Consider the following 24,983-nt stretch of genomic DNA (forward strand, 5'->3'; position numbering starts at 1 on the left):
CTCGGTCATCAGTTTTTGCACTCAATCAGCTAATGGAGGCAAGTGCTGAAAAACAACACATCATGTACATTTTAAGTTTTAAAAAAATCCCAGATTGGGGTTCTTATTTTAGAGACCTGATAATTAAAAAAAAATTCAGTAGTGGGTAAAATATGTACATACCCCAATTGAGATACTACTTGGAAAAGTTAATCTAAAAATGACACTACAGGGTTTCATGTTGATTCTGTCAGTAACTTCATATCAAATGTGGGATTTTCAGAAGCTCTGAATATTGGCCTACCTCTGCTCCCATTGAGAGTAAGACCAACACTGAGTGCTTTTGAAAATCCCTCCCAAAGTGTGCATAATTTACATGTACACAAGTTGGATTTTCTAATTGCCAGCCCTGCTGACACAATCTCTAGAGTTTTTGAGAATCAGGCCAAGTTCTTAACTTAATCATCACCAGTAATAGAGTGTTTGGGCCACCTTAGGCCCTTAGTTACACCAGTGTGTAGTCCCAGTAGCATCAGTGGAGGTTCATAGCTGTAAATGATTGTAATTTAATACTGTTGTTTGCAGTGTTGTTTTAGTTGGGTTGGTCCCATGATATTAGAGAGACAAGATGGGTGAGGTGATATCTTTTATTGGACCAACTTCATTTGGTGGAAAAAAAGCTTTCAAGACCTGAAGAAGAGGTCTATGTAAGCTTGAAAGCTTTGTGTCTCTCCCCAACAGAAGTTGGACCGATAAAAGATATTACCTCACCCACTTTATCTCTGCAATTTTAATAAATAGTTCTGTTGATGCACAAGTTGGAATAGAATCCAGCATTTTCTCTCTTTTATCTGCAGGACCAACAGGAGTATAAAGATGTAAAAATTTAGTTTTGTCACTAAAGTAGACATGGATATCTGAATGCACACAGGGTCAGATCTCGTAAGTAAAAAGGTGCCATTTATAAATAATCACCTTCTTAGTAGAATACTCTTTGTAAAGTGGCGTTCCACTGGAACACTGCTACTATTGGATAACATTGAGTCTAAGGTGAACCAAAGTTGATGTTTCAGGGCATTTCAGGCTAGGATCTGGGTGGCTTTAGTGTAGGGGAGGTGAGACACCTTCATGAGGTATGGTTGAAAAATCCTGGTTTTATGGACTGGTGGCCCTATAGTGAATTGGTAAGATGTAGTATAGCTTCAACTTGATGATAGAATGGAAGAAATGCCTAGAACTGAAGGGAAGAAAAGCTTTATCACAGAAACTATTATAGAAAATAGGCAATTAACCCATTCTACAAATATAATTTTTTAAGAAGTGTATAAATATTTGCTTTCCTGAATGCCCACTTCTTTTTACGTTCATCTCAAATAAATCACGTACCTTGTATTTTTAATTTTTTTAATATCTTCTAATATTAGATTGAACTTGAATTTTTTTCTTGCCTCCACGGTTTATTCAAATAGTGAGGAAATCCAGGCAAGCAACATTTTTGAGGTTCATTAAGCATCTACTTGAAAAATTATCACAAGGAAAATAGATTAATGATCCTTCTGTGCACTCCACTCTGCTTGGTCAGTAGTGATGAGTATTTACATTTTTTGTTGTCTTCCTTCTGAACACAGTGTGATAGCTGAAGTTAATATTGAAAGTGTAAAAAGGTAAAATAGAAAATGGCTATGGAATGCCAAAAATTAAATATTCCTGCTGTTGGGTTTTTTGGTTTGGTAGATATAAGAACAACCATACTGGGTCAGACCAAAGGTCCATCTAGCCCAGTGTCCAGTTTTCCGACAGTAGCCAATGCCAGGTGCCCCATGGGAATGAACAGAACAGCTAATCATCAAGTGATCCATTCTCTGTCACTCATTTCCAGCTTCTGGCCATTGATGGACCTATCCTCCATGAACTTATCTAGTGCTTTTTTGAACCCTGTTATAGTCTTGGCCTTCATAACATCGTCTGGCAAAGAGTTCCACAGCTTGACTGTGCACTGTGTGAATAAATACTTCCTTTTGTTTGTTTTAAACCTGCTGTCTATTAATTTCATTTGGTGACCCCCTAGTTCTTGTGTTATGAGAAGAAGTAAATAACACTTCCTTATTTACTGTTGTATATATGTTGAAATATGACATGAGCATGCGTGTGCTTTTTCTGGTGATCTAGTAATAAAATAAAACATACAATATTTTATCTTAGATTAAACTAGCTCATTCTTTATTAAACCAATGAGGCAGTGTTGCAGCTCTACATTTTGATGATAAAATGATCAGTGGGGGGTTCAGATGAAGTACAGCTGCAGTTGTTCCTTGGTAATGATATATGGTGCCATGAGTAACCAATAGTGCTGCTTGTGTTAGTGGTTCCTTAATTTGTCTGCTATCTGTTTGGAGGCACTGGGGTGGTGGAAGGGAATATGCTCCCTGAGCCCTCCCTCTCACAGAATGCCTTTGATGGAGGGGCCATAATTTGGTCCTTTATTTCTTCCAATAATGTACAATCCGATTCCTCTCTCTCTCTCTCTCTCTCTCTCTCTCTCTCTCTCTCTCTGTAGCCAGCTGGAACAGCCATTTATAGGAACAACTAACTGCAAGGCACTCAACTCTGTTATCATAGTTTAATTTTACATCAGTTACTACAGAGATGTAACTTAAAAATGTAGTAGCAGAACAGAATAAGAATATTAAGAACATGCTGAGTTTTTAAATATTAGTAAAATTGTTGTATGAAGAATGAAAACTAGGAACAAGAACAAAAAAGTTTACCCCTTTTTGTTGAATTCAGGGTTAAAATTATTAAAACTAAGTGCTTTGGTATATTAAAGAGTGCCAAGTATTATGAAGGTTTACACTAAAGGTTTAGAAAAAATAAGAAAATATCTGAATTTGTGTTCTTTTAGTTTGTAAATATATATTTCATAAAAACATGCTATGTAATATATTATATATGCTTTTGGAATTATTTTGGAGGAGTTCTATGGCCTGTGTTATGCATGGGGTTAGACTATCTGATCATAATGGTCCCTTCGGGCCTTTGAATTTATGAATTATGGTATTTTTTCCCCCAGAAAAGGAATCCTTGATGAATACAGTCAGATCACCAGTCTTGTAACAGAAGAGATAGTGAATGTCCATAAAGAGATCCAGACTTCTGTTGAACAGATAGACCCTAACTCAGAGTACAATAGCTTCATAGAAGCTCACAGGTATAAACTTTCCATTCTAATCCTTTTATTCATTTTTACCTCTCAAGAAGAAACCATATTCTGTGTTAAGTGTTAATACTGAAAAATGGTATATGCTTAGTTTGTTTTCAGTTGGGTTCCTTCAAATTGCTACTTGACTGTAATGCATTATCCTTATTTGTAAGATTGTCTGACCTGTCTATCTCCATGTATGTAAATTGTCCAAGGACTTAGTTAAATGATAAAGAAGTCTTAAATGCAGCAATAAGTTTTTTTAAAAAGAAAATACTAAACTCTGATAATTACTGATAAAAATATGTAAGCAGACACAATTGTGGGAGCTAGAAATTCTGAGTCACAGCGATGTGATACACAACATTAGCTATGTGCTACATTATTTCAAGCAAAGTTTGTCTTAAGAATACGTTTTATTTGTTCTTTATGGATCTAATCTTGCACATTTGTTACTCGGGTAAGTAGTCCCAGTGAGTTCTTGGAATTATGTGCATGCATTTTTATTTTATCTCAGTTACTAATATATAGATTAATATTCATATTATTAGTTAGTCCTAAACTTGCAACTGGATCAGTTATTGTGTACTCATACACCCATATGGAGTTCCATTAAAACCCTTAGTTCTGTAATGATCTTAATCCAAGGAAAAGTCTTCTATTTTCTAGTGTGTTTTTTAAAACCACTCTTATTTTGAACGAAAGCGAGCATGTTTCCAATCTTCGACCTTCTTTTGTTTTCAGTATGATTGAAATATGCTTTTTATTGATATAATCATTTTGGAAAGGAACAAATATTTAGCTTGTTAGCTACAGTTAGCATGTGTGTACGTATATTCTGTAATATAAATCTTAAGTTATTTATATACTTAACAGGTCACCAGAGAATGTAGAACAAGAAATAGTGTTTGATACATCTTTACTGGAAGAAAATGAAAATCTTCAAGCTAATGAGATCATGTGGAATAATTTAACAGCAGAAAGCTTGCAAGGAATGTAAGTATGTCTCAAAAAATGTGGCATCCTTTTTGACTGTATAATAAGATTCCAAAATGACACTCGGTGTCACTATCAAGCCTAGAATGTCTGTTGAGTCATTGTGAAATGATGGAAATAGCTACAAGCATGCTTGAGAGGGGTTTGTTCAAAATATCACCAGATTGCACCATCACTGGGTTTCACAGTCTGTTACTGTCAAGTTTTTAACTTCTTAACTATTTTGACTTTATGAATTACACCTGTGTGGTATACAGCTACAATAAGGCATGTATCTATGCTATCCCAAGAGTCCTAAACCATTGTAATATCAGAGGTAACTCAACCAATTACTCTACAGGTAATTTGCATACAACAATTTCATTGGTTGTATGAGGGAGAATGGATTACTTGGCTCAGCTGCCACACTGGAGCAGCTCATATAATTCTCCCAGCACAATAAGACCTACACACAACACCATTATTTATACACATTAACCCCAAACACACACAGCTCATCACTGCAGTGCACACACTCATTTGCCACCCTCATAAATGAACACAAATTTCCCAGGATATTTCCTCCAGACACAAAATCAACACAAGCAGCACACACAATAACCCATAACATCGCTGTGAAGCCTAGAATGTCTGTTGAGTTAGTGTGGAGCAATGGAGACAGCTACAAGCATGACTTGAGAGCTCTTTTTATTTGGATTATAATCAGGTTCAGTCTTCATCTAGAAGGTACTAAGGTGATAAGTAATAGCCAGCATGGATTTGTCAAGAACAAATGATGACAAACCAACCTATCAGCTCTCTTTGACAGAGTAACAAGCCTTGTGGATAAGGGGGAAGCGGCAGGTGTGGCATAGCTTGACTTTAGTAAGGCTTTTGATACTGTTTTGCATGACCTCATAAACAAACTAGGAAATACAACCTAGATGGAGCTACTATATGGTGGATGCATAGTGGTTGGAAAACCATTGCCAGAGAGTAGTCATCAATGGTTCACAGTCAAGCTGGAAGGGCATATCAAGTGGGGTCCTGCAGGGATCAGTCCTGGGTCTGGCTCTGTTCAATATTTTCATTGATGATTTAGATAATGGTATAGAGTGTATACGCTTATAAAGTTTGTGGATGATACCAAGCTGGGAGGGGTTGCAAGTGCTTTGGAGGATAGAATTAAAATTCAAAATGATATGGACAGACTGGAGAAATGGTCTCGAGTAAATAGGATGAAATGCAAAGTACTCCACTTATGAAGGAACAATCAGTTTCACACATGCAAAATGGGAAATGAATACTTAGGAAGAAGTCCTGTGAAAAGGGATCTGGGGTCAGAGTGAATCACAAGCTTAAATATGAGTCAACAGTGTAAAACTGTTGCAAAAAAGGCAATCATCATTCTGGGATGTATTAGCAGGAGTGTTGTAAGCAAGACACGAGAAGCAATTCTTCTGCTCTACTCCACCCGGGTATTGTGTCCAGTTCTGGGTGCCACATTTCAGGAAAGTTGTGGACAAATTGGAGAAAGTCCAAAGAAGAACAATAAAAATGATTTAAGGTCTAGAAAACATGACCTATGAGGGAAGATTAAAAAAAAAAATTGGGGTTGTTTAGTCTGGAGAAGAGAAGAGTGAGGGGGAACATAACAGTTTTCAAGTACATAAAAGGTTGTTATAAGGAGGAGGGAGAAAAGAAATTCTCTTTAACCTCTGAGACTAGGAGAAAAAGCAATGGGTTTATATTGCAGCAGGGGTGATTTAGGTTGGATATTAAGAAAAACTTCCTAATTGTCAGGATAGTTAAGCACTGGAATAAATTGTGTATGGAGGTTGTGGAATCTCTGTATGATCTGCTCTTAAAACACTCCAATGTTGAATACCAATCAGGGATGGCAGATAATACTTAGTCCTTCCTTGAGTGCAAGGGACTGGACTAGAAGAACTCTTGAGGTCCCTTCCAGTCCTACACTTCTATGATACTGTGATCACTGAGATTTGTGGTCTGTTACCAACTAGGTTTTAAGTTCTCAGCTGTTTTTAGATTTTTTTTACACATATTACTTTATGAATTACAGCCATCTCACAGCATAGGCTTTCAGCTATTACAGTGGTCCCCAATGCAGTGCCCGTCGGAGCATCTATGTGCACCCGCCTACTTGCCGCTGGACAAGCAGCTGCCGAAATGCCGCCGAGAAGTGGCAACGTCATGAAGCGATGCCGCTGAAATGCCACTGATTTTCGGCGGCAACGCCTCTTGATGACGCCGCTTCTCAGCGGCATTTCAGTGGCTGCTTGTCCGGCGGCCACGTTCCTCGGCGGCTAGTCGTCTAGCGCCTGCCACTCGGAAAGGTTGGGGACCACTGAGTTATTAGTTACTGTGTGTGTTTGAGTTCATGTACCCAGCTCATCCCACAGTGCACGTAATCAGTTTATCAAATTTAAAAAGATACAAATTCAGAAATTATGTTTTCAAGTTATTTCAAATGATTATCCACTGGTTGGTTTGTTGCTCCTTGTACAAAATAAATATTTGGAAACAAGTATTAAATTAACACTTCACCTTCAGTACCATGGTGACAGAATGAATCAGATCACTTCCTAGACTTTTTGTCATTGCTTCAGCAGTAACTACCAATAGTTATTCTGCATCTAAATAAACTTTATGGTAACTATAATTTTCAGATGATTTAAAAAAAAAAAAGACAGGAATTGAAAACATTTGATCAAGGAGAAAAATCCAGTTCCTGTGTGTAAATGTTCTGAGGTTTCTGTTTTTCTGTATTCACCATTTTGCTTAGACCTCAAAGCTTCCCTCTAGTAGTTAGAAAGGGTTAATATATGACATAAAATATATGTAATAAATAGTTTGAGATTTGCTAACGGGGAATGGCATACATGATAAATAATATAGGCAGCCTGTCTTCATCTTCCAGTTTCTAGACACTTGTGTTTACATAGCTTTTGTTTTCTGCATGGTCATGCAATGCGCCAACTTCTTTAAATTAGTGGGTGAGAGGGGTTAAAATACGGTTAACTATTTTTTGTTAGTTGCCAGTTTTGATTTTCTGAATAGACTCATAGACTCATAGACTTTAAGGTCAGAAGGGACCATCATGATCATCTGGTCTGACCCCCTGCATGCTGCAGGCCACAAAACCGTCCCTACCCCTTCCCTGGACTCTGCTGTTGAAGTCCCCAATCCTGTGTTTTAGTGACTTCAATTGGCAGAGACCCTCCTGCTAGTGATTCCTGCCCCATGCTGCGGAGGAAGGCGAAAAACCTCCAGAGGCTCAGCCAATCTACCCTGGAGGAAAATTCCTTCCCGACCCCAAATATGGCGATCAGTAAGACCCCGAGCATTTAGGCAAGAGTCTCTAGCCTGACCTCTGTTAGCCATTATATTATTTACCCACCATTGCTTGGTATTCCTTCGCTACTATGTTTTACCATTAAACCATTCCCTCCATAAACTTATCTAACTTAATCTTAAAACCAGACAGGTCCATCGCCCCCACCGTTTCCCTCGGAAGGCCGTTCCAATATTTCACCCCTCTGACGGTCAGAAACCTTCGTCTAATTTCAAGCCTGAACTTCCCCACCGCCAGTTTATATCCATTCGTTCTCGTGTCCACATTAGTTAGCTTTTTGGCACCTTTATTACACAAAGAAAGGGGAAAGGGTTTTTAGAGGTTAAAAAAAGACACTTGCCTCCCCAAAGATCTAACAGTCTTACTTGGACAGTTATAAAACTTGAAGGTGACAGAGAAAAAGTATAGGAAAAGGAGGGATGAGGATTAAAAAAAAATAAAACTTCTGTGGAGTAATATTTACAGTATATAGTAACCCAAAGATCACATTTTAATGTTTTTAGATAGAGATTGAGTTAATAAGAGATGTAAATACCATAATAGGGGGAAAAGGAATGGGAAGCAGGATGAAAGATGGATTTTGAAGAGGGATTTTGAAGTAAGAGATTGAGGATGTTTGCAGTACAGAAAGGAGGGCTATCATAGGAGTAGGCAGGAAGGCAAGAGTGGTCTTGTTGGAGGTAGGAGTTTTGGGGCTATTTTTCTGTCCTCTGTTATGTTTTTACAGTATAAATGACTTAAAACCTAATAGTTTTTGTAAAAAATATTTCTTCATTAAGTGTTCCAAAATAGGACTGCGAGGTTAGAATCACAGGTCCTGCTGCTAATAGAACATGTTGGATTATGAATACTTTGGTGGGGAGTGATTAGAAGTTTGCTCCAAGACTTGTTTGCCTGAAATATTGATAAGATCTACTAGCATTATTTACTAGCCTGGGATTATATACAGTCTCTCAAATTTATTGCAAAAGTACTCTTAGGTAAAGGGCTCTGGAACCAAGAACATCTAGAACCTTCTTTTACATTAAGAAAGATTAAGTATAAATGATATTGTTACACGAGAGATTTATGGATATTTGTGAGGAGCATTGTTCCATTAGTAGAAGGTATGTACTAGATAACCTAGTACTGTAGGTCTTTTCCACTGATTTTTCTAATTCTGTATAACTGATTGTTACCAGAACACCATTCACTCATATTAATAATATTAATTCTTTCCTGCCCTTTGGAAACTAAATGAAAATTTCTTTGTCCACTGCATCAAATATGCTTATATAGAGAGAAAATAAATAGGGCTGTCGATTAATCGCAGTTAACTCATGCGATTAACTCAAAAAAATTCATAGCGATTAATCGTAGTTTTAATCACACTGTTAAAAAATAGAATACCAATTGAAATTATTAAATATTTTTGGATGTTTTTCTACATTTTCAAATATATTGATTTCAATTACAACACAGAATACAAAGTGTACACTGTTCACTTTATATTTTATTACAAATATTTGTACAGTAAAAATAATAAACAAAATAGTTTTTCAATTCACCTCAGACAAGTACTGTAGTGCAATCTCTTTATCGTGAAAGTGTAATTTATAAATGTAGATTTTTTTTGTTACATAACTGAACTCAAAAACAAAACAGTGTAAAACTTTAGAGCCTACAAGTCCACTTAGTCCTACTTCTCGTTCAGCCAATTGTTAAGACAGACAAGTTTGTTTACATTTACAGGACATAATGCTGCCCACTTCTTATTTACAATGTCATCTGAAAGTGAGAAGAGGCGTTCGCATGACACTGTTGTAGCCGGCGTTGCAAGGTATCTACGTCCCAGATATGCTAAACATTCGTACACCCCTTCATGCTTCGGCCACCATTCCAGAGGACATGCTTCCATGCTGATGACGCTCGTTAAAAAAATAATGCATTAATAAAATTTGTGATTGAACTCTTTGGGGGAGAATTATATGTCTCTGGCTCTGTTTTACATGCATTCTGCCATATATTTCATGTTATAGTAGTCTCGGATGATGACCCAGCACATGTTCATTATAAGAATACTTTCAATGCAGATTTGACAAAATGCAAGAAGGTACCAATGTGAGATTTCTAAAGATAGCTACAGCACTGGACCCAAGGTTTAAGAATCTGAAGTGCCTTCCAAAATCTGAGCAGGATGAGGTGAGGAGCATGCTTTCAGAAGTCTTAAAAGAGCAACATTCCAATGTGGAAACTACAGAACCCGAACCACCAAAAAAGAAAATCAACCTTCTGCGTGTGGCATTTGACTCAGATGATGAAAATGAACATGTGTCGGCCCCCACTGCTCAGGTTCGTTATAGAGCAGAACCCGTCATCAGCATGGACTTATGTCCTTTGGAATGGTGGTTGAAGCATGAAGGGACATATGAATCTTTAGCACAAATGGAATGTAAACATCTTGCGACGCCAGCTAAAACATTGCCATGAGAACGCCTGTTCTCACTTTCAGGTGACATGGTAAACAAGCTGGCAGCATTAACTCCTGCAAATGTAAACAAACTTGTTTGTCTTAGTGATTGGCTGCTTTCACAGATATTTCCTTCCATGCCCCTATGCTTCGAAAAGTACTAACATCTATTTGGTAAGCCACCACATTTGCCTTTGGACATCTATTCATAGGAATACTCTCAATGAAATCATCGTGGGCACGGATGTGCCTCAGCCTAGCCACCTCCTCCTGTAGCTCTCCAACCTGCTTCCCGAGAGATTCCACCAGCAGACACCTTTCACACTAGATGATCCCTTCAGCCTGGCTTTCTGAGCGTGGGAAATGCAGGCCATAGTCTCTGCAAATCTACACCAAGAAGCATTCATGGTCAGGTTATAAACTTTTTGGGTTGGGGACTGTTCAGCAAGAATCCAAGCACACTTATGGACATAGCACATAGGATAATCGACTCTTCTTTTGATAGGTGTATGTGATTGTTGCTGATGGTAATGGGAAATATGCACACCCTATATTGAGGGAATAGACTGCTTAAGTGAAAAGTCAGTGCTTTTTGCAATTTAAATTTACAATTTATTATGCATGTGTGACGAATTGGGACTGTTCTTACTGTGGTCTGTGAATGCTGACAGGGGAGTGTGGCTAGGATAGTCTGCATTGGGGGATGGTAGACTGCCCGAAGGAGAATACCTGAGCGTGTAACATGAGAACCCAGGAAGGGGTTGGAGGCCAGGTGACACCTTGGCCCGGGAAACTGAACAAAGGCGGTGGGAGGGGTCGCTGAAGGCAGAGTCTTGGAAGCTGGCTGGTGAGATGGCTGGGAGGCAGAGATTGCTCTGACCTCCCAAGGGGGGCTGGGAGGCCCTGGGACCCCAAGATGGACCTAACTGAGGGAGGCCCTGTTGTCTGTGCCTGCAAGACCTGTCTTGGACTGTATTCCTGTCATCCAAATAAACCTTCTGCTTTACTGGCTGGCTGAGAGTCATGGTGAATCGCAGGAAGCCGGGGGTGCAGGGCCCTGAATCCCCCAATACTCCGTGACAGCATGAGTCCCTGATAAAAGCAGAGCTGGTTGTGTTCTTATATATGTCCTAATTGTAGTGAATTTAATAATTAAAATATTAAACAATAATTAAACAAACAATAACTAAACTTCTATTTATTTAATAAATAGAAGAAAACAAATACAGAATAGCATGTGATGTAATTCTTTTAAATATCACTGTTGTTTGCCACCTTTCCCCAAAAAGTATCTGTTGGCTAGATTGTGACATTTAGCCTCAGTCCCCAGTATGAGCTCATATAAAGCTGCACTGTCTCGGGGAAGCTGTGGGAGTTCTTCTTTCTCTTTTTGTGCAGATGAAGAGTGTGTTCTCTATCATCCTGAAGAATGGTGCAGTGTACTCCCATAGTCTGACTGTGGAAAGGATCAAAGCTATGCTACTACCTTTTTTTTTTTTGGTCTACTTTGGCGGTGCATGAAGAGAGTATTTTCTTTGCTCTCCAGAGAAGTTTTTCTCCAGAGGCCAGGGATTGCAACTGTCGTTTATTCTTGCACAGGATGTCCAAGGGGAAGGTTCTTTGTGTCCCTCATCCCCTGTGCACCCACAGTGTGCTGATGGCAATGTGTCCCTTTATCAGGAAACGGACTATAAGTTACCCATCTATCCGAAGATTTGTATCTGTAATTAATTATTATTGTAATTATTCCCAACATAGTGATAATTTGTAGTAATTCAGACCCTCAGTTTCTGAATGAGGGTGTATGAAGAAATCAATATCCAGCTGTTATAGCTCTGGGTGAGCTTCTCCTGGTGGAGAAGGTTATTGATATGATCGTTTATGCAGGATACCACCAAATATTAATATAGCCATAATTCTTTTATTAAATTCAAAGGCCGAATGGTATTTATACAGTTGCTTCAAATGTGCCTTAGATCATAAGCAGTCATCACGCCCTAATAAAATACAGTTATAAACAACTATCAGGTGCTTATCGCAGGACTAGGCTCTGGGCTGCTCAAACCAACGATGGTTGTCTCCAGCTTGCAAAGGCAGACACTAGTAATGAACCCCCTACGAGCTCACCTTTTTATAGTCTTTAACAAACAAGTGATGTCAGAGCCAATTGTTCACTTTAGCTAAGAACCAGTTTTGAGCAGTTTGGAAATGACCCCTTTTCTGGCTTTGAGTAGACAAGATTTTATGATTTGGCCCTTTTCTTCAAGTTCACATTGGTACGTTAAAGGTCACGATAAGTGTATTACATCACAAAACAATTTTTCTTTGTCAGAATCAGTTTTGATAATTCCAGGCTTCTCTTCTCTTACCAGCTACAATTTGAGCTCAGCACTTTTACCACTTATCTTGCTAATTACATTTTTTATTTAAGCCTTCCCTTTGCTACTAAAACCCCTTTATTTTACTTAAATTACAGAAAACATATTTTCCTACATTATATTATTGGGTTAATTTAATTAAACTGTTATCCTCATTATAAAATATATTGTGTGGAAAATTGGATCAGTTTTATGTTTAAAAATAATGCAAAGCAAAGTAAATAATCCAATAAAGAATCATAGTATACACATAGTGGTCTCCGTGTCAGCATTTACCGGTTGTTCTAAGTACAAACAGAAACGGTGGTATTTGCTGATAAGTGTTGATGGTTTAATGGAAGCTACTGTATTAACATATGCAAACACAGAGGTTGTTTAAAATATAATACTGTGATTAAAATATTATATTTGGAAGATAGTGGGATGAATAAAATGAGCAAACAATATATGGCTGGTAGAGAATGTCTGTTGAGGTAGTAAAAAGGTGAGTGGGAATATGAATCATTACCCAGATGAGTTAAACAAATCTTCCAAACAGCTATTTTATACAAATATGTATTCATATTTATTAATATTTGAGACCGTTAAATCAGTGATCAAGAAGAATTCCCAAGTAGCTCTTCCAGATCATTAAGATAATTTGTAAGCCCAGCATATGGAGTTTCATAATGTTTTGATATGTCCATGTTCAGTGTAAAGATGAATAATTTGGAAATTATTATGAAAGCTAACTATGATTAGAGTGACTGATGAGTTAGTAATAGTCTTATTTTGAACTACTTTTGTCCAGAAGACAGATGCAGGTCCATGGTGAAATATCCTATGACAAATTGTAAACAGGGTGATGATACAAGATAGTGTGAGATACCAGCTCTAGCCAGTCCTAAATGATGTCCAAACTTCACATGGTTATTTAGAACAAAAAGGAAGATTAAAACAACTAACTTATCTTCTCTTGCTCAAAGATAAGTCCAAACTTCCTCACAGAGTTCAGAGGTATGGGGAAGAGCTACATCAGTTTCCTATTCCAACTTGATCCTCTGATTTTAAATCAAATTTTTTAAATGAGACAAAGTGGGTGAAGTAATATGTTTTATTGGGCCAACTTGGTGAGAGAGAGACAAGCTATCAAGCCACACAAAACTTCAAGCCCTGAAGAAGAGCTCTATGGCTCAAAAGCTTGTCTCTCTCACCAACAGGAGTTGGTCCAATAAAAGATATTATCCCACCTTGTTTATCTAATATCCTGGGACCAACATGGCTACCACAACACTGCCTACACTTTTTAAAAATTGTAGAGCATATTAAAATGTCGATGCTGTGTGAAAGTAATTATATACTTTAGAGACAAATGATAATATTAATTTGGATTTAAATTTCTATATGTTAATGCTTCATAATTAAATACAGTGCCTAATCTGTATAAAATGATTGTTAGGTCAATGAATTTTTGAAAGTTGTGAAAGAAATATTTACAGTCACATGTAGGGTCAGCAAATAAACATTCTTAATCAAGGTTTTAAAGTGAAAGTATTTTTAATTAATATTAAATTTGAGATTAATATATAATGAGGAATCTGTACATGTAATTATATGTATTGATAATTGAAGTGTTGCAAGCTTAAATCTGGAATTGTAAAATAGACAATGAGTTTACGTAGGAGATAAATCATTACTATATATCACAGGATCAAATGCAGATTAATCTAATTTTAGTGTGTATGGAATACAATTCCCAGATAGCTAAAGCCTGCTTGATTTGACTCTTCTTTCAGTTGAAAAAGTGTGGGCAGTAGTAGACCATTTGGAGAAAAGCTCCAAAACAATAAATCCAATCTTTTTTGTTAACTGTGTTATGCCACTGTTGCCTGGAATATCAATATTAATGAATTAATAACTGGATGTATGCTGGGAAGAAATTGATTCTATTATATATTACTGTGTACGCTCTTGGCCTAGCAACTGCTTCAAGTTTAAAAAAAATTAAAATGCCTAAGAAGCATTTTAAGTGCTACTGCATCAAAGAATGAAGCCTTTATCTGCTGAGTATGTAGTGATCAATTACACACAAGTGGGAAGTTCGTCTGGATAGTCATCACACAGACGTCTCCAGCACCAGACAAATACAACTCTTCAGCTTCCCTTTGTTTAGACCAGGGGTGGGCAAACTTTTTGGGCTGAGGGCCACATCTGGGTGGGGAAATTGTATGCAGGGTAGGGGGTTCGGGTGCAGGAGGGAGTGTGGGGTGTGGGAGGGGGTGTGGTGTGCGGGAAGGAACTCAGGGCAAAGGATTGGGGCAAAGGAGGGGTGCTGGGTGTATGAGGGGGCTCAGGGAAGGGGTTTGGGGTGCACAAGGGGTGCAGCAGGGAGCTCAGGGCAGGGGGTTGGGGCGCAGGTGGAGTGCGGAGTGTCCGATGGGGCTCAGGGTAGGGAGTTGGGGTGTGAGGTGCAGGCAGGGGGCTTAGGGCAGAGAGTTGGAGGGCGGAATGCAGGAGGGGTTCGAGGCTCCGGCCCGGCGCCGCTTACCTAAAGTGGCTCCGGGGTGGCAGTGGCGCGCACTGGGGCCAGGGCACGCTCCCTGCATGCCTGCACCTCCAGGTACCTCCCCTGAACCTCCCATTGGCTGTGGTTCCCCATTCCTGGCCAATGGGAGTTGCGGGGTGGGGGGGTGCCTGGAGGCAAGGGCAATGCACGTGGAGCCCTCTGCCCCACCACCCGAGGGCCGCTTCTGAGAATGGCGTGGGGCTGCGACACCACGGGGGGCAATCCCGCGGGCCAGATCGAAAGCCCCGAGGGGCCGGATCCAGCCTGCGGGCTGTAGTTTGCCCATCCCCGGCTTAGACTAACTATTTATAACTTTTGTTGTTTTTTCTTATGAATATGCATTAGTTTCTGTTTCATATCAGTTCTCCACCCCGGTCGGCACAAGTTTTGTGCTAACTCAAACCAATTTTTTCTAGCTTTATGGATGCTTTATCTTTTTGTTTTCCTCACAAATATGATTACTTTTCATTTTCATGGGCGGTTCTACTTAAGCTTTAAGCTGGTAAAAATTATCCAAACAGATTCTTAAAAATCACAGCAGACTTTTATCAGGCCTAAAATATGCCTTCACTCCCGACAGTGTGCACTCACATCTCGAGTGTCCCCATATAATAAGGTACATTCACAAAATAAGCAATTTAATAAACATATTACCAAGAAAGGGAAACTGGCAAAATAGAAACTAATTTAAGGATTGCTGCTTCTATTTTCAGCTCTTCTTTTTAGATATACAGAGAAACATAAATATGTGCACAAACAGTTTAAATTGTATGTATGTAGTACATGCATATTTTTGATTTGTACACTGACCTGTATTCTAGGTTGAAAACAGTAGTAGAAGAATTGATTCAGACACAGCAGACGCTTTTGAACAAAGAGGAGCTTTTGTTGGAACTAGAAAAGAAAATAGAAGAATCTTCTAAGACCTGTGAAAAAAAATCAGAGTAAGTGTGGCCAGAGATATTGGAAGGTGAAAAATTTAAAGGAAAAAGTTGTTGATATTGTAATACGCAGTTTTTCTTTGAGTGATTTGCACATGTCTGTTCCACTTCAGGTTTGTATGTTCCCAGTGCCCCAGAGCTGGGGATTTTTCCCCGTAGTGGTATCCATCAAGGTGGCACATTTGCCTTCAGTACTCTCATGCTATGGATTGATGATATAAAGGGCGGAGCTGTCATGACCCTCCCTCTCTCCCCCCATTCCTTTTATCAGCTGTGATCTGTAGATGGAGCATGTCAACTTGTTTATCCAAGATTTTCCCCACTATCATTGGTTTTCTGTCTATTTGTATATAGTTAAATAGTGTGTAGGTGTGTGGGGGCATTCTTGTTGTTTAGTGGCACTCATTATGTACTTAGTCTAGGTTTTCTTTCTTTGTTTTCCTGGTTTTCTGACAGAGACATTTTTAGTGCAAATGTTTATGCTCAGTACTGGGGGATGCCTTGAACCCCAGGCTTTAAGTCTTGTGCCAATTGCAAGAAATCTCTGCTGGTGAGTGATCCTTGCTCCAAATGTCCGGGTGAGGTCCACATTCAAGACTGTGACCAGATCTATAGAGATTTCAAGCATTGTATAAAAAACAGGGATGTGAGATTGAACCACATTCTTATGGAGGCTGTCTTGCATCCACCTTCAGAGCCTTTGTGCTTGTTGCAGTGCTGAGTGCTTCCATTTCAGCAAGGATTGTCCCTCCAGACATTGGTGTTTCCACCCCAGAGAAGATTGTTGGAAGGAAAGCACCAATTCTCTTCTCTGGTACTGAGGAGAAAGCACAAGAGATCTGGTGAGCACTCTTCCTCTAAGATGGGTAGATGCAGTCCTGAGAGGAGATTGTCTCTGGAGAGCTAGTATCTGGGCGCGTCCCAAACCCACAGCATATTTTAGAGACAACCATAAAACACAATTCTCATAACTTCATGTGCATTCATGATATACATATTTCGATAGAACAGTGACTTTCAGCAGATCATAACCTTTTCCCGGATACCTCACATGGCCTGTTTATTATGCAATATCTCGATTATATATAAATGAGGAATATGACAGGATGCTCCCACAAGGTATAGTGTGTCACAATCTACACTCATGGGGCCATGTTTGTTACAGCTGTCTGTAAATGTAGTCTTTTTGGTGGCCATTACCTCTGTTATGTACAGTTATATACTGTGGTTGCTGATCCTCCATGCATTTTTTTTTTAAGGATACATCCTCATCCAAATTTCCTCACTAAAGTTGTTTCCCCAGTCAAGCCTATATACTTATCACCCTTTCCCCCTGCCCTGCAAGCCACATTCTCATAATGATGAAGAGGCTTCATATCTTGGGTGTCAGAAGGGCTCTGGCATTTTACTTGGACAGAACTAGTTCTTTTAGAAAATCTACCCAGCTGTTCATTTCAGTTCTGGACAGAACGAGGGAGTTCTCAGGATATGTCTACACAGCAACTAGACATGCGTGACTGGCCTACGCCAGCTGATTTGCGCTTGCAGGGCTCGGGCTGCGGGGTTGTTTGACTGCTGTGTAAACTTCTTGGGTCAGGCTGGAGCCCTGCAAGGTGGGAGTGTCCTAGACTGTGGATCCACCAGGTCTCATTGTGCAGATATGGCTGTGAAGAAGGAGTTTCCAGAGATACACTACTCAAACGTAATCTGTGTTTTGAACTGTCTCCACATTTGGACCTAGGTTGGATATGTTCTTTACTCAAGGCATCTTATTCCAAATACTGAATGTAGACGTAGTTTGAAGATTATGCTGAATATTAATAGCCTGTAATATTAAACAATGCCACAAATAATGCAAATCAAGCATTATAAAAAATCACAGTTTTTGTGTGTTACGCTGAATGGAGTCACCAGCTTACATGACAGTGGTTACAGGATTGCAGTGGATGAGAAGCTGGATATGAGTCACCAGTGTGCCCTTGTTGCCAAGAAGGCTAACGGCATATTGGGCTGCATTAGTAGGAGCATTGCCAGCGGATCGAGGGAAGTGATTATTCCCCTCTATTCAGCTTTGGTGAGGCCACATCTGGAATATTGCATCCAGTTTTGGGCCCCCCACTACAGAAAGGATGTGGACAAATTGGAGACAGTCCAGTGGAGGGCAACAAAAATGATTAAGAGGCTGGGGCACATGACTTACGAGGAGAGGCTGAGGGAACTGGGGTTATTTAGTCTGCAGAAGAGAAGAGTGAAGGGGGGGATTTGATAGCAGCCTTCAACTACCTGACAGGGGTTTCCAAAGGGGATGGAACTAGGCTGTTCTCAATGGTGGCAGATGACAGAACAAGAAGCAATGGTCTTAAGTTGCAGTGCGGGAGGTCTAGCTTAGATTTTAGGAAACGCTGTTTCACTAGGAGGGTGTTGAAGCAGTGGAATGGGTTACCTAGGGAGGTGGTGGAATCTCCATCCTTAGAGATTCATAGATTCTAGGACTGGAAGGGACCTCGAGAGGTCATCGAGTCCAGTCCCCTGCCCGCGTGGCAGGACCAAATACTGTCTAGACCATCCCTGATAGGTTTTTAAGGCCCGGCTTGACAAAGCCCTGGCTGGGATGATTTAGTTGGTGTTGGTCCTGCTTTGAGCAGGGGATTGGACTAGATGACCTCTTGAGATCTCTTCCAACCCTTATCTTCTGTGATTTATGATCAACCTTTTTCCAGCTCGGATTATATAGCTTTTAGCCTCTACTTTTGAAACGGAAGTTATAAGAACTGATAAATAGAATTGGGGTTGTACTTAGTTCCTTCCCGTCTCTCCCCGATTGTTTCCACCCTCAGTCAAGATTTAATTGACTCTATGACAGATACCATTACTTTCCAATAACAGTGAACTGGCGTGTAATATCTTAAATTATATTATATTAATGAATAAAACAATGAAAAAATAAGTTAGTATGAGCTCTGAAGGCAGTCATCTTCTTAATGCATTAGATACTATTGAAAAAATATCAAAAACTTTAGAAGTTTGCTTTTTCCGTTATTTTTCACTACGCTAATTAAATAATTTCCAATTAGCTAATGAGATTCTTACACTTCTAGTGAACCTGGGTGAATTCTTCTTACTATTTTTTATTTTAATCAGAGGCTCTTAACAGAATGTCTGAAACATTCAAGCAGTGTTATTTTATCTACATGGCTTTAAATTCAGGGTATTCACCTCTTTACTTGTAATATGTGTTTTATTTTTATTATTTATTAATTACATACTAAATGCTGTAGAAACATAGATTAAAATTTCTATCCAAAGAGCTTACAATCTTAAAAAATACAAAACCAAAACAATCCTCCCTCAGGATTTTCCTTCTCCCATGTGCATACCTCTGTGTGTCACCCTAGCCCAGCTAACACAAAATGAAGAAGTTTCAGAAAAAGGGATAATAAAATCTTTGGTACTAGCCTAAATTTAGAATGCACATTCTAGGATTTCCATATTTGAGTATACCTTTATTTCTCTATATGCTGCTCAAGACTAGAAATACTGTACTTGATTTGGTGAACTTTAAAGGGTGAAAAAAGAACAGGCATTTCCTTAATTCCATTTTACTAATGAAAAAGTTTAAAGAAAACTCTGTTTTTACTAATTGTGTAGTTCCTTCGAGAAAGAAGGTGCGGCAACAACATATAAGCTTGCTGCACTTTGTTTTTATTCTTCTTCCGGTTTTGAAAGCTTTGTGATATTTGACTTGTTCATGCGAAGGACTTAGAGCAGTGAACATAAGTGAGATCTCCTCCTGTTTTTCAAAGAAGAGGTATCTTGGGTATCCTCCACTTGAGATAGGTGGGTGGGAAAGGTAGAAAAGAGAAACCAAATTACCAATGACAAAAATGTTTTCCCCAATATTGTTTTGATAAGAAAAACTCATTTTAAAATAATCAGTGTTTAATTTGTGCTTGTCCTTTTTCTTTTCAGCATTGTGCTTTTGCTGAGCCAGAAGCAAGCACTAGAAGAACTCAAGCAAACAGTTCAGCAATTAAGATGCACTGAGGCAAAATTTACAGCCCAGAAAGAACTTCTAGAACAAAAAGTTCAGGAGAATGATGGGAAAGAGCCACCTCCGGTAGTAAATTATGAAGAAGATGACAGATCAGTCACTTCTATGGTAAGTCCCGTGCTTATACCACTGAACCATGCAGCCACTCATGATATTGTATTGCTCATCTTTGGGGTCAGAGGCCTGACTGCTCAACAGAGAACATCATATAGTTGCAGGCAGCCAACTGAGAGGGAGTCATAATACCATCCAGAGGGACCAACCAGCTCTGTTGATTGGTTGGGTCTTTCTACATCTGTGAACTTTTCAGGGCATGGTGAAAACTACTGTTGTCTCATATTCATAGAATATATTCAGGGGAGAGGGTGGACTGCCTTTCCACTTACCAGCAGGTAGGGGACTGTAAATACAATTGCTCGTCCTATTGCAATTAGTGCCCGTAAAATCATTCTGGAGCAGAAATGTAGCGGAATGTATCACTGTTTTAGGGAGTTCCTATTAGTTAGTAATGAAGAACTGCAAGCATCTGTACACCCATAATGTGATTTTCGTGAATAATGTAATAAATCATGCTCATTGTAAGTTGTCTTTTGTTGGACTGTTGGTCGGAATAATAGCCTGTTCCAATAGTGTATTCTTGGGCATTGTTTGCTCCATAAGCTGGAAGAGGGTAATTACAGCAGTGAGACAAGCAGGAGTATTTACAGACCTCTATGCTGAAGAGATCCTGTTTATGTTGAGGAGGCAGGTACTCTTAAGCTTTCCTTGTCAGCTACCTGTAAAGTCAGGAAGATGTGATAAGCTAACTAACTGCTTCTAATATGGGAGGGGAGAGATCTGCATGCCAAACCATGTAAGAAAATGGCAACAGGCCAGGATGTTTCTAGACTTCTTTGGCACAAGAGGTGTGTGTGTGTGTGTGTGTGTGTGTGTGTGAGAGAGAGTGTGTGAGAGAGAAAATACGGTTAAATGTTCTAGCTTCATTATGAAACCGATGAGTTGGCTTGGTATTTTGGAGTTTGTAGAAACCCTACACTCAGTGACCTTTGGACAAACTTTACCATTTGGTTTATGTTCGTGAAACCCAAGAGGATTTTAGACCGATGTACATAAAACTGTCTGCTCCAAATCTTAATGTTAAAATTAAACACGCTCATCAAAAAATGATTGGTTTAGGTAAGATGTTCATTAAATTACAGCTTAGTTCTCAGTTTTTAGGCTTCCACACCATTTATATTATAACCTGCTGTGTTGGCAAAGCTGAAATTTCCTATTTTTTCTCAGGCTAATCAACAAAAATATTAGAAATCATAACTACATGATTTTTTTTTTTTAAGTAAGTGTCCTGTGTTCATTGTATATGGTGCAGGTCAGTTTTTGTGCTGCCACTTTCAAAATACTGTCTGTATCTGTCTCTCTTCGTGACAGAGTCCTGAGATCTGACATGTGGGTCAGCACTCTGATCAACATAGCCTCAATTATTCCCCCTGATAATGGGTACTTGAGTCATTAGCTAATCAGAAGGAGAGAGTGGGGAGCAAGAAACAAATTAGCCCTCAGCTCACCATCCTGATAAAAAGGTATTAAGGAAGCGTTAGAGAGAGGAGGACAGGGCTAGCTGAGCCTGGAATGAAGGAGCTCCCTGGAGAGAGGGAGTCTGCCTTTCGTCCTAGGGCCCTGGCCAATGCAGGCTGAAAGAAGTAGAGGTTAAAACTATGGTGTTGCACTGTACTACTGTTAGTGGACAGGTTTAGAATAAAATACAACCTGCATACAAGATGAAAGTGGGTCTGAGCAGTTTCTGGGGCATCAGAGGTGAGGGACAGAGCGTGACTCTGTCTCACACTCTAATTTTGCACACACTCGTATGAGCACACACACTGCCCTTCACTTTTCTTGGCTGCACACACACCATTATAGCAATTTGAATATTAGCCACTAGCAAACAAAAATTAGTTAAAAATTGGGTTATGGCTTCGGACCTCATGGAAAGGTCCGAAATAAACCATCCAACATTTTTTTTAAATGATCAGATGACATTTGTGTGTGTGTGTTTATATATCTGGAACCATTTGGACTGTTAGCTGGAACTTGGCATAATTGGAAGGTTTAGCGCTAGTCTACGCTAGAAGTGCTACGGTAGCTCAGCTGCACTGTTGCAGCTGCGCTGTTGAAGCACATCTGGTGAAGATGCTCTAAGCTAACTGGAGAGAGCTCTCCTGTCGCCATAATAACTCCATATCCGTGAGAGGTGGTAGTTATATCAGCGGGAGAAACTCTCCCACTGACATAGCGCTGTCTATACAGGTGCTTAGGTTGGTGTAATTTATGTCGCTCAGGGCTGTGGATTATTCACATACCTGAGCAATATAAATTATACGAAAGTAAATGGTAGTGTAGACAAGCCCTTAGTTTCTAGCCCCACTTCACACAATAAATGACTGCAGATATAAGGAAATAGAAATTATACTAGCTAATGTTTTTGAACAAAATTAATTTCAGTAAAATATCATCCAAAATAAAATTCTATTGTAAACACTATTAAGTTTGTGTTCATAGAATCATAGAATATCAGAGTTGGAAGGGATCTCAGGAGGTCATCTAGTCCAACCCTCTGCTCAAAGCAGGACCAATTCCCAACTAAATCATCCCAGCCAGGACTTTGTCAAGCCTGACCTTAAAAATCTCTAAGGAAGGAGATTACACCACCTCCCTAGGTAACCCATTCCAGTGCTTCACCCCCCTCCTAGTGAAAAAGCTTTTCCTAATATCCAACCTAAACCTCCCCCACTGCAACTTAAGACCATTACTCCTTGTTCTGTCATCTGCCACTACTGAGAACAGTCTAGATCCATCCGCTTTGGAACCCCTTTCGGGTAGTTGAAAGCAGCTTGTGGGGATCTCTGCCAAAATTCAAGCCCTTCCTCCAAGAGCAGGACAGGAAGGAATTCAGGGCTGTAGTTGCTGAGGGTGCGGCAGCGGCGAAAACAGCTCTCCAGGCCGCCTCGGATGCAACTGATATGGCGGCTCGTTCGATGGCCTCGGCTATCTCCATGCGACGGGCGTCGTGGCTTTCGTTGTCCGGGCTGTCAGTGGAATTCCAGTCCCTGATGCAAGACCTGCCATTTGACGGCAAGGCATTATTTGCGGACCAGACAGACACTCATCTGCACGGGATGAAGGACTCCCACATCGCCCTGCAGACACTTGGTCTGTATGTCCTGCCAGCCAAGGGCAAACCCAGACTGCAGCCCTCGGCTCCCCCCGCAAGGGGCAGGTAGGAGCCCCCGCCCAAGAGGCCTAGGGGACCAGAGACGCAGATCGCAGCGCCAGTCCAATTCGGCCCTATGCCCCGGACCCTCGAAGGGCAAGAGGCGTTTTTGATTATTTGCGGGGGGCCACCTGGCCTGTTGCCAGGGAACCCCCCCCCAGTTAATAAAGTTGTTTTTTGGCAACCGTTTATCAGCCTTCAGAGTGCATTGGTCCCATATAACGTTGGACCGGTGGGTCCTCAGTACCATCTCCGAGGGGCACAGGCTGCAGTTCGATTCACCCCCACCGCACCATCCTCCGACCCGGGATGCCCCAAAGGGCCCGGCGCACGCCCTCCTCCTAAGTCAGGAGGTGACGCGCCTTCTCATCCTAGGCACGGTGCAGAGGGTACCTCAGGAATTCCAGGGCAAACGGTTTCATTCCCGGTATTCCCTGATCCCGAAGGCGAAAGGTGGGCTCAGGCCCATCGTCAACCTGTGGAATCTCAACCCGTTTCTGGTTTGCTGCAAATTCTGTATGGTGTCCCTGGCCTCTATTGTCCTGTCCCTGGACCCGGGAGATTGGTTCGCAGCCCTGGACCTCCAGGATGCATACTTCCATATCCACATTTTCGAGGGCCACAGGCGCTTCCTCCTCTTCCTGGTAGGGACAGACCACTACCAGTTTATGGTCCTCACCTTTGGCCTTTCTGCGGCCCCCAGGGTTTTCACCAAATGCATGGCGGTGGTCGCAGCCCACCTCAGGAGGAACGGGCTGCAGATCTTCCCCTACCTGGACGACTGGCTGCTCAAGGGCAAGTCTCGGTCCCAGGTGCAGGGGCAGATGGAATTCCTGCTAGACACCAGCACGAGTCTAGGCCTAGTGGTAAACGAGGAAAAATCCACGTTAGTCCCGGTTCAGCGCATACACTTCATAGGACGCTGTTAGACTCGCTGGTGGGTACGGCCTCCCTTCCCCAGGACAGATTCGAGACGCTCAAAGGTCTTATTGCCTCGGTCACGGCCTTCCCTGTGACGATGGCACGGGAGTGCCTACAAATCCTAGGCCATAGGGCAGCATGCACCTTTGTGGTGCGACATGCCAGGCTCAAAATGAGGCCCCTCCAACTCTGGCTGGCCTCCCAGTATTCCCAGGCCAGGGACGGCCTGGACAAGGTCATCATGTTGCCACCCTATATAGTGGCCGACCTGCAATGGTGGTCCCTCCTGAGCAACATGCTTCAGGGTATCCCCTTCCGGGAGCCCCCTCCGTCACTAGATCTGGTGTCGGACGCCTCGGACCTGGGCTGGGGAGCCCAGGTGGGGAGCTTCAAAACCCAGGGCAGATGGTCACCTTTTCATCGCAGTATGCGATCGTCTCCCAAACGCGGGATGACGTCGGGTTTGGTAGGGCGGTACTCCGCCTGGGTAACCCTTAAACGCCTACCCACCTCCATCAGGTATAGCTTGGAGTCACCTACTGTGGAATACACATGAGCAGTCACTCGAAGAAGAAAGGACAGTTACCTGTTCCGTAACTGGCGTTCTTTGAGATGTGTTGCTCAGGTGTATTCCACATCCCACCCTCCTTCCCCTCTGTCGGAGTTGTCTGGCAAGAAGGAACTGAGGGTGGGGGGAGTGCGCAGCCCCCTTTATGGCGCGATATAGAGGCGCCACCCCAGGGGTCGCAGCGGGGCTCCCCCACTACAGGTACTGCTAAGGGACAAATTTCCGGCACCCGGGCACGTGGCAAGCATGCACACCTACTGTGGAATACACCTGAGCAACACATCTCAAAGAACGCCAGTTACGGAACAAGTAACTGTCCTTTCCCTCAGC

At 41.0% G+C, this 24,983-nt stretch overlaps 1 protein-coding gene across 13 annotated transcripts in view; it reads left to right on the forward strand.

Annotated features, from left to right (window-relative positions):
- FER (FER tyrosine kinase) overlaps positions 1 to 24,983 on the forward strand; it is a 412,813-nt gene that overhangs the window by 83,337 nt on the left and 304,493 nt on the right. For 11 of the 13 annotated variants that reach the window (XR_010588819.1, XR_010588818.1, XM_024106728.3 and 8 more), the window contains 4 exons: positions 3,050 to 3,187; positions 4,055 to 4,174; positions 15,723 to 15,845; positions 19,812 to 20,001. Coding sequence is in view for 9 of the 13 variants with exons in the window: in XM_024106728.3 (XP_023962496.2) it covers positions 3,050 to 3,187; positions 4,055 to 4,174; positions 15,723 to 15,845; positions 19,812 to 20,001 (571 nt within the window). In the remaining 4 variants the exon portion in view is untranslated. Of the gene's footprint in view, positions 1 to 3,049; positions 3,188 to 4,054; positions 4,175 to 15,722; positions 15,846 to 19,811; positions 20,002 to 24,983 lie in introns of those variants that run through there. The other 2 variants (XR_010588821.1, XR_010588820.1) reach the window with 1 other exon arrangement.

This window comes from Chrysemys picta, chromosome 6 (assembly GCF_011386835.1).
Source record: "Chrysemys picta bellii isolate R12L10 chromosome 6, ASM1138683v2, whole genome shotgun sequence".
Lineage (NCBI taxonomy): Eukaryota > Metazoa > Chordata > Testudines > Emydidae > Chrysemys > Chrysemys picta.